We start from the raw sequence: 13,643 nt of genomic DNA, 5'->3' as shown, positions 1-13,643 counted from the left end.
TAGAAATATGATTGATCGACTGTCATGACCAATCGAGCCATCTTTCCAATCCCAGATGATCCTTTGAATTTCTCTCCCCTCTCCCAGGGAGACCCATGTGACCTGTTTCTGGCAGTGACTAGGTACAAACGTGTGTGTGTACGTGTGCGGTTTCGTGTGTGTGTGTGTGTGTGTGTGTGTGTGTGTGTGTGTGTGTGTGTGATGTGATGTGTGTGCGGGAAACAAAACAAAAAATGAAAAAGACCAAAAAGTAGGGATTCACTGGCCAGCAAAAGTCACTTCATAGCTGTGTGGTGTAGACCAGGCTGAATAGTGGCAGTCAATTCTTCAGCTTTGCAAGCTGTTGAATGGTGCAATCCCAGCACAAGCTGCTCTGGCTTCTGCTGTAGGTTCGCTATCATCGCCTCTGGCGATGGGCGTCAAATGGTCAAATGGTGTGTGTGTGTACGTGCATGCTCGTGTAATGTGTGTGTGAGCAAAGGTGTGTACCTGTTTTTGTTTGTCTGTGTATGTGTGTGGCTGTCGGCTTTTTCATTTCACCTCTCATATGTCACGGTGCATGTATATAAGTGTGCACATGTACATTTTCTTTTTCTTCACGAATATCGCCTGTGCTAGGTTGTCTGTAACTCAGTCTGAGTCTACTTCATGTGAAGTATGAGTTGCTATCGGCAGGCATTATAAGCCAAGGACCATCTACTCTGGTAAGTTAATAACGCTTTCTCATGTTATGCTACAAATGCCAATGTTGTTTCAACAACATTCGCTGCTGCTGATCATGCTGCGGCCGAAACGTTTTTCATGAAAGCACAAACCAATAAGTATATGAATGCAGGAAGAGCACAAGATGGAAAAGAGAACAGCAGCTAAACTCTGCTGCTGTTGTTTCTGCTGGTAATGTTGTTGCTGCTGCTAGTGCAGATTTGACACCTTGGTTCACAATCGTGTTACTCTTCTACAATTTAAAGTGAATAATCACGGGCTTTCAAAACAAGAACAAATCAGCACAAATGCCTGGTGTTTAATTCTCACTTTCTACAAACTTCATGCCTGCAATTTGCCTTCCAAGCACAACGCCAATGTCAGTTGCACACTCTTGGGGTCTATAGCCTTTTAATGGTGCATGTATCGTCCTGCCGTAAAGCCTGTGTTTACCGCACTCTGTACCAAGCGGAATCCTGAATTGACTGGACAAATGTTCATCCACCAAGTGATGTGGATTGAATGTTCATCTGAATCAAGTGGAATCCTGTGATACTGGTGTGCACTCCATAAAGGGAGGGGGGGGGGGAGATGCGGCTTGCACTCCGTAAAGAGGGGGGGGGGGGGGAGATACAGCTTGCACCCCGAAAAAGTGTGGGGGGGGGGAGATGCGCCTTGTACCGTATTTTCTGGGGTATAAGCCGCACCGGGGTATAAGCCGCACCCCCCTTTTTGAGGCAAAATATTGACTAAAAGTTGGTATTCGGAGTATAAGCCGCACCTACGAACCAAGATTTTTCACACTCATTGACAAATGGCCTTTCTACAAATTTATTATGGTTATGGAGCTAAATACCGTGTTAGATCAGATTATGAAGTGTTAGTGCACCACAGGTTGCTGCAGAGATGTTGGTGTATTGCTGTGTTGACTACAGATCACTCCATGTTGACTACAGATCACTCCATGGTATTATCGTATCGCTGTATACTAGGATGTGTGGAAATCGGCACTTGCAGTACGCAAAATAGAGTCCCCGTATATGTGTACCGTATGGTGTAGCCCGCGCACTAAAACTAGTAAAAGTGCCGGGATAGCAACACAGGCGCGAAGCTGAGTCGAATGACATGTCACATGACGTCAGCATGCATACTGATGTATGCTAAGCATTCATTCGCGCAAGCATATTCGGTGTATAAGCCGCAGGGGCGATTTTGGTCCGATTTTTTAGCGAAAAAAGTGCGGCTTATACCCCGGACAATACGGTACTCTGTAAAGAGCGGCGGGGGGGGGGGGTGCAGTTTGGGGAGATTGCACCCCGTGAAGAGGGGGGGGGGAGATGCGGTTTGCACTCCGCAAAAAGGGGGGATGCGATTTGCACTCCGTAAAAAGGGGGAGATGTGGCTTTCACTCCGTAAAGAAGGGGGTTGAGGCTTGCACCCCGTCAAGGGGGGGGGGGGGTGCGGCTTGAACTCCATCAGGAAGGGGGGGGGGGGGGGGCGGGGCGATGCAGAGAGCTCGGGGATATACGATTTTGAACTTGCATATTTTTAAGACCTTTGATATCCTCTCAAATGTGTGTGCGTGTGTGTTTGGTAAGGGGGGGGGGGAGTGCTGTATGTGTTTGGTGTGTGTGTCCACTCTAGATTAGCAACCCGCTCTAAAATGAAGTGTTACTTCATTGGACACTGCAGAATGCAGTTTTTCTGAACCTTGTCCTTACCCACTCTGCAGTGTACTGTGCTGTACTTGATCACGTTGTTACTTGATCACGTTGTTACTTGATCGCGTTGTTACTTGATCGCGCTGTACTTTATTGCGCTGAACTTTTTCGCGCTGTAAATAACAATTATCGTGCCTTACTTTTTCGCGCTGAGTTGCTGGCGCTGTACTTTACCGCGCTGATAGTCATGGCGCTGAAGAAGCTGGCGCTGTGAAATCAGGCACTGAAGTGCTGGCGCTGAAATGCATCGCGCTGAAACGGTCGCACTGGAGTGGCAAGTCAGCCTTTGAATTTCTCTCCCCTCTCTCAGGGAGACCCATGGTACCCATGTGACCAGTTTCTGGCAGTGACTAATTACAAATGGGGGGGGAGGTGTGGATTACTCTCCGTAAAGAGGGGGTGCTGGGTTGCAGCTCGGGGTGAAGCAATGACATCAGACCTCGACAGCCTCTTAGCTCGCACCCCATAAAGAGGGGGGGGGGGCTGCGTCTTGCGCCCTGTAAAATACAGTGCTCTTCAGTATCCTTGGTCTTTCTTCTACTTGGTTATACTTCCTTTCAGAATATCTACCGACATACCTCTGGAAACGTTCTCCTCGCCTCCAGAAGCGCCGTTCATTTCAATAATCACAGCCATACTTGTTCCTGTATTGCCAACTGCTACATTCTGTGATCCACTGGACATTCTACCAAGTGAGTATCCGCTGCTCCGAAAGAGATTTTGAATAGTTCAAAGTTCTACTATTGTTTATTTTTTAGATCCACTACAAAGCAGCATCTCTGGAAGGTGATCCGGATTTTTGATATACGATTTTGAACTTGCATATTTTTAAGACCTTTGATATCCTCTCAAATGTGTGTGCGTGTGTGTTTGGTAAGGGGGGGGGGGGGGGGGGTGCTGTATGTGTTTGGTGTGTGTGTCCACTCTAGATTAGCAACTCGCTCTAATATGAAGTGTTACTTCACTGGGGCAGGACAGAATGCAGTTTTTATGCACCTTGTCCTCACCCACTGACTGCATGCAGTGTGGTGAGCCCATATGTGCGATCATTCCCAAGTCAATATGAAACAAGGATGTCGAGCCAATAATAATAATAATAATAATAATAATAATAATAATAATAATACACCATAGCTCAGTGGTTAGAGCATCGCTAGCTACAAGCGAGGGTCCCTGGTTCGAGTCCTGATGGTGACAGTCAATTTTTTCTTCAGACTTTTCCCGTTTGTCTCTTTCCCTCAAACTAGTGAAAATAATAATAATGATTTTAGAATTGCGATCAACAGAACGAGCTGAACCGACATTTCACAAAGGCTTTTATTGTATTCAAAAAACGAGTGGCCACGAAGGCAGTGAAGAACATGGAAGAAAGAAAAAATGTGATATGGAAGAAATGATGAACAAAAAATCGTACTTCGAACTAGTTTTCGCACGACACTCCTCAGGAAGCTACGTTGTACTAATGAAAAACAATCCAGAAAGATACTAATAAAGAGAAATGGAGTGAGAAGAAACAACACCTATGAAAATGATAATCCTAGCACTAAGGTAATAACAGGGAAAACTGCGAAAGCACTTAACGAACTTGTCAAGTGTTCTCCGAGGATGGAGAAAAGCCGTCTTGCAAGCTCGTGTCAGGCAGTTGCAGACAGTCGAGTACTTATAGTACTGTAACTCACTTGTCTTCAGCGAAGCACACGTTCTGATTTGTCTGCATGATTTATGCTGTACCACTCGTACCACGCTACAAGTACCAAAATTGCCGGAAATTTCCGCAATTTGACCACAGTAATACTTTGCTGCAATTTTTCACAGACCCCGCAATATTCCCCGCAATATTCCTCGCAATTTGTGGCATTTTACCTCGCAACGTTTTCCGCGATATTTCTGAAATTTCTCCTCGAGTTTCTGGAGGGACAGATTCTTTCCTTGAATTCAATTTGGTCTTGTAACGTGTAACGGTATGGATATATAGCTGCGGTGTCTGTACAGGAGATTCACAGTGCATGACTTCTCTGCATGTCCATGTTGTGTGTCTGTTTCTGCAGGAAGAAGGACGGCAGCCAACAAGCCGGCGAAGAAAATTCAATAGTATTGTGTGTGTGTGTGTGTGTGTGTGTGTGTGTGTGTGTGTGTGTGTGTGTGTGTGTGTGTGTGTGTGTGTGTGTGTGTGTGTGTGTGTGTGTGTGTGTGTGTGTGTGTGTGTGTGTGTGTGGTGTGTGTCCCATATGGTGCAGTGGTATGTGCAGCGATTTCCAATCGATAGGTTGCGGGTTCGATTCCCGACGATTATGGTCACACACGTCTTTCTTCTCTTTCTCAGACTCTTCCTGACTTTTCTTTCATTCTCCTGGGTGGTTACCAACAGCCAGTGTATGCCGGAGTATGTGGTGTGGTGTGTGTGTAGAAAAAAAAGAAAAAAATGAAAAATAGGGATTCACTGGCCAGAAAAAGTCACTTCAAACAGCTGTGTGGTGGATACCAGGCTACAAATAGTGGCGGTCAATTCATCAGCCTTGCAAGCTGTTGAATGGTGTAATCCCAGCACAAGTTGCTATGTCTAACATAGCTGTTCGCTATCATCGCTCCCGCGATGGGCATGTCTGAGGTCTGAGGTGTGCGCGCGCGCGCACGCGCGCGTCTTCCCCCCCCCCCTCTTTCTGTGTGTGTGTGCGCGCGCGCGCGCGTGTGTGTGTGGGGGCTAAAAATAGTGGCGGTCAATTCATCAGCCTTGCAAGCTATTGAAAGGTGTAATCCCAGCACAAGTTGCTATGTCTAACATAGCTGTTCGCTATCATTGCTTCCGAGATGGGCAGGTCTGAGGTGTGTAGCTGTGATTCTGTTCTGGCTTTGTTTATACCGTCATGATTGTGTTCTTTTTGTATGTTTGTTTGCAGTCCCTGCCGTTCTTGTGTTCTGTTTGTGTGGTGATGGGGTGTGCAGCTGTGATTCTGTTCTGGCTTTGTTTATACCGTCATGATTGTGTTCTTTTTGTATGTTTGTTTGCAGTCCCTGCCGTTCTTGTGTTCTGTTTGTGTGGTGATGGGTGTGTGTCTTCAGCTACTTGGCTTGCTGATGGCTGAACTCTTGTTGTTGTTTCCTCATGTGCAAGAGGAAGGAGAAAGAAGACGGGAAGAAAAGTCTGAAATGTGTTATTTTTGTGTTTGTTTGCAGTCCCTGCTGTTGTTGTGTTCTGTTGTGTGGTGATGGGTATGTCACCAGCTAGTTGGCTTGCTGATGGCTCGCTGAATGAACTCTTGTTGTTTCTGCATGAGGAAGGAGAAAGAAGCCAGGAAATTCTACAGGAGAAGAAATTTAAAATGACATTGTGTTCTTTTTGTATGTTTCTTTGCAGTCCCTGCTTTTCTTGTGTTCTGTTTGTGTGGTGATGGGTTTGTCTTCAGCTACTTGGCTTGCTGATGGCTGATCTCTTGTTGTTTCCTCATGTGCATGAGGAAGGAGAAAGAAGACGGGAAATTCTACAGGAGAAGAACAATGTAAAATGACATTGTGTTCTTTTTGTATGTTTCTTTGCAGTCCCTGCTTTTCTTGTGTTCTGTTTGTGTGGTGATGGGTTTGTCTTCAGCTACTTGGCTTGCTGATGGCTGATCTCTTGTTGTTTCCTCATGTGCATGAGGAAGGAGAAAGAAGACGGGAAATTCTACAGGAGAAGAACAATGTAAAATGACATTGTGTTCTTTTTGTATGTTTCTTTGCAGTCCCTGCTTTTCTTGTGTTCTGTTTGTGTGGTGATGGGTTTGTCTTCAGCTACTTGGCTTGCTGATGGCTGATCTCTTGTTGTTTCCTCATGTGCATGAGGAAGGAGAAAGAAGACGGGAAATTCTACAGGAGAAGAACAATGTAAAATTCTGCCATCCCAAACCCCGACCACCATCCCCTCCTGGAATGATTACTTTTAGTTTTATAGCCTATCCTGGCTCTGATTTTCACACCTGAAATGACCAGTCAATCGCCCTCAGCCAATCAGAGCTCAGCAAGTGTTTTCTTCTTGGAAAATTCTACCCTCATGCAGAAACAACAAGAGTTCAGAGGCCATCAGTGTCTCCTCATGCAGAAACAACAAGAGTTCAAGCCAAGAAGAAAAATGTAAAATTCTGGCTCTGAACTTCACACCTGAAATGATCAGTCAACTGCCCTCAGCCAATCAGAGTTGAGCAAGTCCTAGCACCATTTGCAAAGTACTCAACAGCAACTCTGATTCCACCTGATGACAGTCAATCAATCAAATTTCTACCTATCATGCCAAGAACACAAGTACTAGCACACAGTCTAACAAGAGCAGCTACCATGGCTACTCAGTCACTTTGCCTTAGAGTCAAGTATGAGAGTGCATGCTGGGGAGTGTAGCTAGTCAGCCATGCATTAAGCTGATGACACACCCATCACCATACACACACACACAACACAAGAACGGCAGGGACTGCAGAGAAACACACAGAAAGAACACAATCATGACGGTATAAACAAAGCAAGAACAGAATCACAGCTGCACACACTCGATCGATAAAGAAGAGAGAGAGACAGACAGACGGGGGGGGGGGGGGGGGTGAGAAGAACAACACCAGTGCGATACTACAAGCGCAATAACCGCACCGTTGCACTGCAAGTTGGCTAGATAAGTGATGGCAAGGGCAGTGCCACAGTATACCAATCACTGAATATTCATGATAGGTTGGCACCACTGCACTTCCAGTATAGCAAGTAACACAGTATTGATGTACCAGTGCATACGTCCGCTCAGTACAACATACAGCAGCAGCGTTACAAGTACAACATGTAAGCATTGCAGAAAGTGCTACATAGCAGCCACTTTAAAAACTAGAATGTAAACATCACTGCAGCTGTACATGAAGTCAACAGCTGCAGCAGGGTATGATTACTTTTATAGCCTATCCTGGCTCTGAACTTCACACCTGAAATGATCAGTCAACTGCCCTCAGCCAATCAGAGTTGAGCAAGTCCTAGCACCATTTGCAAAGTACTCAACAGCAACTCTGATTCCACCTGATGACAGTCAATCAATCAAATTTCTACCTATCATGCCAAGAACACAAGTACTAGGACACAGTCTAACAAGATAGCAGCTACCATGGCTACTCAGTCACTTTGCCTTAGAGTCAAGTATGAGAGTGCATGCTGGGGAGTGTAGCTAGTCAGCCATGCATTAAGCTGATGACACACCCATCACCATACACACACACACACAACACAAGAACGGCAGGGACTGCAGAGAAACACACAGAAAGAACACAATCATGACGGTATAAACAAAGCAAGAACAGAATCACAGCTGCACACACTCGATCGATCAAGAAGAGAGAGAGACAGACAGACGGGGGGGGGGGGGGGGGTGAGAAGAACAACACCAGTGCGATACTACAAGCGCAATAACCGCACCGTTGCACTGCAAGTTGGCTAGATAAGTGATGGCAAGGGCAGTGCCACAGTATACCAATCACTGAATATTCATGATAGGTTGGCACCACTGCACTTCCAGTATAGCAAGTAACACAGTATTGATGTACCAGTGCATACGTCCGCTCAGTACAACATGCAGCAGCAGCAGCAGCAGCAGCAGTGTTACAAGTACAACATGTAAGCATTGCAGAAAGTGCTACAAAGCAGCCACTTTAAAAACTAGAATGTAAACATCACTGCAGCTGTACATGAAGTCAACAGCTGCAGCAGGGTATGATTTCACGCAGCTGAACAGTTGACCTGTGTTTTTTGCTGCTGCTGTGTTATTTGCTGCTGCACACACAGTCATCAGACAACGGAACACACGCCAACACACCTTTGGGAATGCTCTTTCCCGAATGCGATGATAGCTGTTAGGCGAGGCAGTGATTCTGTGATCAGACAAGTTATTATGATGACGGAACTTACTATGACAGGTTCAGACAACATAATACTCTCAACTTGAGTTGGCTTGGTGGTTTTGGATGGCTAAGGTCATCAGAGTCTCTCCAATACTGGGCAAGCTGGATCCACTGAGGTTGTGAGATGTAGTTTTCAGACAAACTAGCAGTTGCCATATGCAGCCATTGACGCCCCAAGTCCATGACGAGGCTGTGTGCCCATGCTGTCTGCAAACAAGACCTCTTTTCAGGACTTCACGAAAACACTGCCGGTGAACCTGGCCAATCTGCACACACACACACGTTCATGCACATGCACACACGCACACACACACATAGACACACACAAGAGATTAGGATGCGCATCACATGCACACCGAATGGCCATGCCATACGACATTGTGTGGGTGAAACCCTCCAAGGTCCAGCCACACAAATCATGACAGTCCACACACGCACGCACACACACACACACACACACACACACACACACACACACAAGCACACACACACACACACACACACACACACACACACACACAAGCACACACACACACACATACACACACACACACACACACACACACATACGCCTGAGTGTATTCAGTACTTTGTGGAGCATTTCCCTGTGTTGCGCACATGTTGCTTGTCGAGACTCAACAATAGCTGGAAAATGAATGCAAGCACATAGAGTAGTGTGTTCTGTCCCCATGAGTATGCAGAGGTGCAAGTTCACATACACGCCGAGTGTATTCTAACACAACACGCGCAACGTGGGTGACGTGTTGACGTGCAAATGCAGCTACACGCGTTCACAACGAAAGCATCAGAATCTCTCTAATGATGTTTCAGTGTAATCAAGCTACTTGTTCAAGGACAGTCAAATCTAGCCTACAAGTTACAACCTCAAATCATTCTGTACCATCAAGAGTGCATAGTCCAATGAAGCCATCCGGCATTATCGATGATTTTCACAGAACGAAAAGGTTTAGTTACGACCATCCCCCCCCCCCCCCAACGAAAAATTTATCGACTTGACAGCTAGAATGGATTGATGTTTCGACTACCAATATTTTTCAAAACAAAACTCTCCCCAACACACCCACGCATAAATGAAACATTTCCGTTTTGTATAACGGAGAGATTATTATAGACGGCCCGGCCGAACGAAGAATGCAAGTCAGTGTTCTCGTCCATGGTGGATTGTTTCCGAGGACCTCAGAATTTTGGGGCCATTCGGCTCATTGATCGAACATGCATGGACAGATAAAAATGCAAAGATCTTCTACATCTTGCATAAGGTAATTTGAAGTCGAGCAACGGACGATAGATTCATGCGTCCTGAGGTTGACGAGCCAACACCATAATTATTATCATGAAGAGTACATAACAGCCCAGATTGTGCAACTCCAGTCTACGGGGTCTACAACAGCAGAGCATCACGTCATGTGACCAAAACCCGGACACACTATTTGCACCCTTTGAACAGCTCCAGGGTTGTATGCCACCCTACTTCGGGTACAACTCTCTGGTGGTCATTCTGCACTGCTTTCCCACATAACCTATATAGCTACTGAAGCTGAACCTACTGATGTGATATGAAACTCTACCGTCATCACAGCACTGAATAGAGATTGTACAAGCAGTTGCACACTCCTGTCAGTCTCTCGGAAAATGTACTCACTCTTGAATCAAGAGTGAGTACATTTTGAATCAAGAGTGAGTACATTTTGAATCAAGAGTGAGTACATTTTGAATCAAGGGTGAGTACATTTTGAATCAAGAGTGAGTACATTTTGAATCAAGAGTGAGTACATTTTGAATCAAGAGTGAGTACATTTTGAATCAAGAGTGAGTCTTGAATCAAGAGTGAGTCTTGATTCAAGACTCACTCTTGATTCAAGACTCACTCTTGATTATCATACATGTACAGTATGCATCTCCCCCCCCCCTCTCTCTTTACGAAGTGCAAGCTGCATCTCCCCCCCCCTTTTACGGAGTGCAAGCCGGATCTCTCCACCCCCCCCCTCTCTTTACGGAGTGCAAGCTGCATCTCCCCCCCCCCCCCCTCTTTACGGAGTCCGAAATCTCCGAGCAGCGGATACTCACTTGGTAGAATGCCCATTGGATCACAGAATGTAGCAGCTGGCAATACAGGAACAAGGATGGCTGCGAATATTGATATGAACGGCGCTTCTGGAGGTGAGGAGAATGTTTCCTGAGGTATGCCGGTGGATCTTCTGAAAGGAAGTAGAACCAAGCAGAAGAAAGAAAAAAAGACACTGAAAAGCACTGTATTTTACAGGGTGCAAGCCGCAGCCCCCCCCCCCTCTCTTTATGGTGTGTTAGCCAAGAGGCCGTCAACGTCTGACATCACTGCTTCACCCCGAGCTGCAACCCTGCATCCACCCCCACCCCTCCTCTTTACGGAATGAAAGCCACATCTCCCCCCCCCCCCTCTTTACAGAGTGCAATCCACATCTCCCCGCCTTTTTACTGAGTGCAAACCGCATCTCCCCCACCTCTCTACGGAGTGCAAGCTGAATCTCCCCCTCTTTACGGAGCGGACCCCCCCCCCCACCCCCTCTTTACGGAGAGTACCCCCCCCCCCCCCCATTTGTACTTAGACACTGCCAGAAACTGGTCACAAGGGTCTCCTTGAGAGAGGGGAGAGAAATTCAAAGGGTGACTTGCCACTTTAGCGCGACCATTTCATCGCGATGCATTTCCGCGCCGGCACTTCAGTTCCTGATTTCACAGCGCCATGACTATCAGCGCGGTAAAGTACTGCGCAAGCAACTCAGTGCGAAAAAGGAAGGCACGATAATTTACAGCGCGATCGAGTACGGCGCGATCAAGTACGGCGCGATCAAGTACGGCGCGATCAAGTACGGCGCGATCAAGTACGGCGCGATCAAGTACGGCGCGATCAAGTACGGCGCGATCAAGTACGGCGCGATCAAGTACGGCGCGATCGAGTACGGCGCGATCGAGTACGGCGCGATCAAGTACGGCGCGATCAAGTACGGCGCGATCAAGTACGGCGCGATCAAGTACGGCGCGATCAAGTACGGCGCGATCAAGTACGGCGCGATCAAGTACGGCGCGATCAAGTACGGCGCGATCAAGTACGGCGCGATCAAGTACGGCGCGATCAAGTACGGCGCGATCAAGTACGGCGCGATCAAGTACGGCGCGATCAAGTACGGCGCGATCAAGTACGGCGCGATCAAGTACGGCGCGATCAAGCACGGCGCGATCAAGTACGGCGCGATCAAGTACGGCGCGATCAAGTACAGCACAGTACAGTTCAGCGCGATAAAGTACAGCGCGATACAGTACAGCACGATACAGTACAGCGTGATCAAGTACAGCGTGATACAGTACAGCGCAAAGTCGATACTTGTACAGTCATAGTCACAACAAGCAATGTCCATGCATACATTGTATAATAAATTGGCGCTTAGATCTGTAGCGCTGAGATGTGCGGCGCTGACACATTTGGCGCTGAAATATATGGCGCTAGTCTGCTGGCCCTGAAGTACACAGCACTGAAATATGTTGTGCTGTAACCTTCAGCGTTTAAGTTCACGGCGAACATAAACGGTCGCGCTCACCTGGTTGGCGCTGAACTTGACTTTGCCGAAATGGCAAGGAACCATTCAAAGGAATTATCTAGGATTGGAAAGATGGCTCGATTGGTCATTGAACAACGGGTGACCCCTCTACAAAACACTGGGTTGACTTGGGAATACAGAAAGGAAAGCAATAGATGGATACTAGTTAAGAGCAACTATTAGTATATTATTATTGGCTCAACATCCTTGTTTCATATTGACTTGGGAATGATCGCACATATGGGCTCACCACACTGCAGTCAGTGGGTGAGGACAAGGTTCAGAAAAACTGCATTCTGTCCTGCCCCAGTGAAGTAACACTTCATATTAGAGCGGGTTGCTAATCTAGAGTGGATACACACACCAAACACATACAGCACCCCCCCCCCCCCCCTCTCCTCCCCAAACACACACGTGTGTGCATGCATTTGAGAGGATATCAAAGGTCTTGAAAATTTGCAAGTTCAAATTCGTATATCCAAAATCCGGATCAGCTTCCAGACATGCTCATTTGTAGTGGATTGAAAAAAAACTGTGGCAGAACTTTGAACTATTCGAAATCTCTTTCAGACCAGCGGATACTCACTTGGTAGAATTTCCATTGGATCCCAGAATGTAGCAGCTGGCAATACAGGAACAAGTATGGCTGTGAATATTGAAATGAACGGCGCTTCTGGAGATGAGGAGAAAGTTTCCAGAGGTATGCCGGTAAATCTTCTGAAAGGAAGTATAACCAAGTAGAAGAAAGACCAAGGACACTGAAGAGCACTGTGTTTTACAGGGTGCAAGCCGCAGTCCCCCCCCCCCCCCCAACTCTTTATGGGGTGTAAGCCGAGAAGCCGTCGAAGTCTGACGTCACTGCTTCACCCCGAGCTGCAACACCGCATCCCCCCCCCCTCTTTAGAGAGTGCAAGCCGCACCCCCCCCCCCCTCTTTAGAGAGTGCAAGCCGCACCCCCCCCCCTCTCTCTCTACGGAGAGTAGTCCACTCCCCCCCCCCTCCCCTCCCCTCCCTCCATCCATTTGTACTTAGTCAAGCCTAGTTCACATTCGATGGGGCGCGACGGGACGCGATGTAATAATCAACGGGAAGCGACGGGACGGTCTAACGGCGTCCAATATGAACACCAGGAACGGGAACGCAACCGTACTACCGTACAGATCGGGAAGTGAAGGGAAGAGTTGGATCGATTCAACTTTTCATACCGTAGACGGGGACGCAAGCGTACAAAACGGCTGCAATTTGAGTGTGAACAGGAGACGGCGTAGTGCGCCGACTACTCCCGATTCTTAATTGGAAATGTTTAACATTTCGAACACTGCGCTTCCCATGATAACTCACAGAATGGCCAGCACGACTTGAGTTGAATTTTAGCAAGATAAGATCTCATGTCATTTATTGTATTTAGGGATAGTTAAGGAGCATGACAGATGAACTATTCTATCATTTCCTGGGCCTATTATTTGGATGCCACAACTTTCAGGGCTAATTTTTTGGTCTTCATGAAAAACTGGTATCGTGGACTTGATTCCGCTTCTTTCAAGGAGAAATAATTGAAAAGAAGTCCCGAGAAACGAGAAATTAGGTCCGAAAGTCACCCCGTCACGGACCGTGCCTTATGACTCGTGCCGTTCCCTGTTCAACGACTCAACGACTGCAGCAGGTCGTGTGGTACGAATCGTACAAGATTTTACAGCTCAGCCTAGCATTCCAGACAGGCCCTT

At 47.0% G+C, this 13,643-nt stretch overlaps 1 protein-coding gene and 1 long non-coding RNA gene across 5 annotated transcripts in view; one reads left to right on the top strand and one right to left on the bottom strand.

Moving 5' to 3' along the window:
• LOC135826416 (uncharacterized) overlaps nucleotides 1-5,586 on the top strand; it is a 131,179-nt gene extending 125,593 nt beyond the window's left edge. For both annotated transcript variants that reach the window (XR_010555280.1, XR_010555282.1), the window contains exons 11-13: nucleotides 619-704; nucleotides 2,985-3,115; nucleotides 4,472-5,586. This is a non-coding gene — a long non-coding RNA (uncharacterized LOC135826416). The remainder of the gene's footprint in view (nucleotides 1-618; nucleotides 705-2,984; nucleotides 3,116-4,471) is intronic.
• Nucleotides 5,587-7,319: 1,733 nt separating this feature from the next.
• The window catches only part of LOC135825906 (uncharacterized), an 85,453-nt gene continuing 79,129 nt past the window's right edge, over nucleotides 7,320-13,643 (bottom strand). For all 3 annotated transcript variants that reach the window (XR_010555169.1, XR_010555168.1, XM_065338539.1), the window contains 3 exons: nucleotides 12,506-12,636; nucleotides 10,412-10,542; nucleotides 7,320-8,589 (listed from right to left, as the gene is read on the bottom strand). Coding sequence is in view for 1 of the 3 variants with exons in the window: in XM_065338539.1 (XP_065194611.1) it covers nucleotides 8,558-8,589; nucleotides 10,412-10,542; nucleotides 12,506-12,636 (294 nt within the window). In the remaining 2 variants the exon portion in view is untranslated. The remainder of the gene's footprint in view (nucleotides 8,590-10,411; nucleotides 10,543-12,505; nucleotides 12,637-13,643) is intronic.

Source organism: Sycon ciliatum, chromosome 10 (genome assembly GCF_964019385.1).
Source record: "Sycon ciliatum chromosome 10, ocSycCili1.1, whole genome shotgun sequence".
Classification (NCBI taxonomy): Eukaryota; Metazoa; Porifera; class Calcarea; order Leucosolenida; family Sycettidae; genus Sycon; species Sycon ciliatum.
The sequence above is the reverse complement of the archived record's forward strand: the minus strand, read 5'-3'. Positions and strand labels throughout refer to the sequence as shown.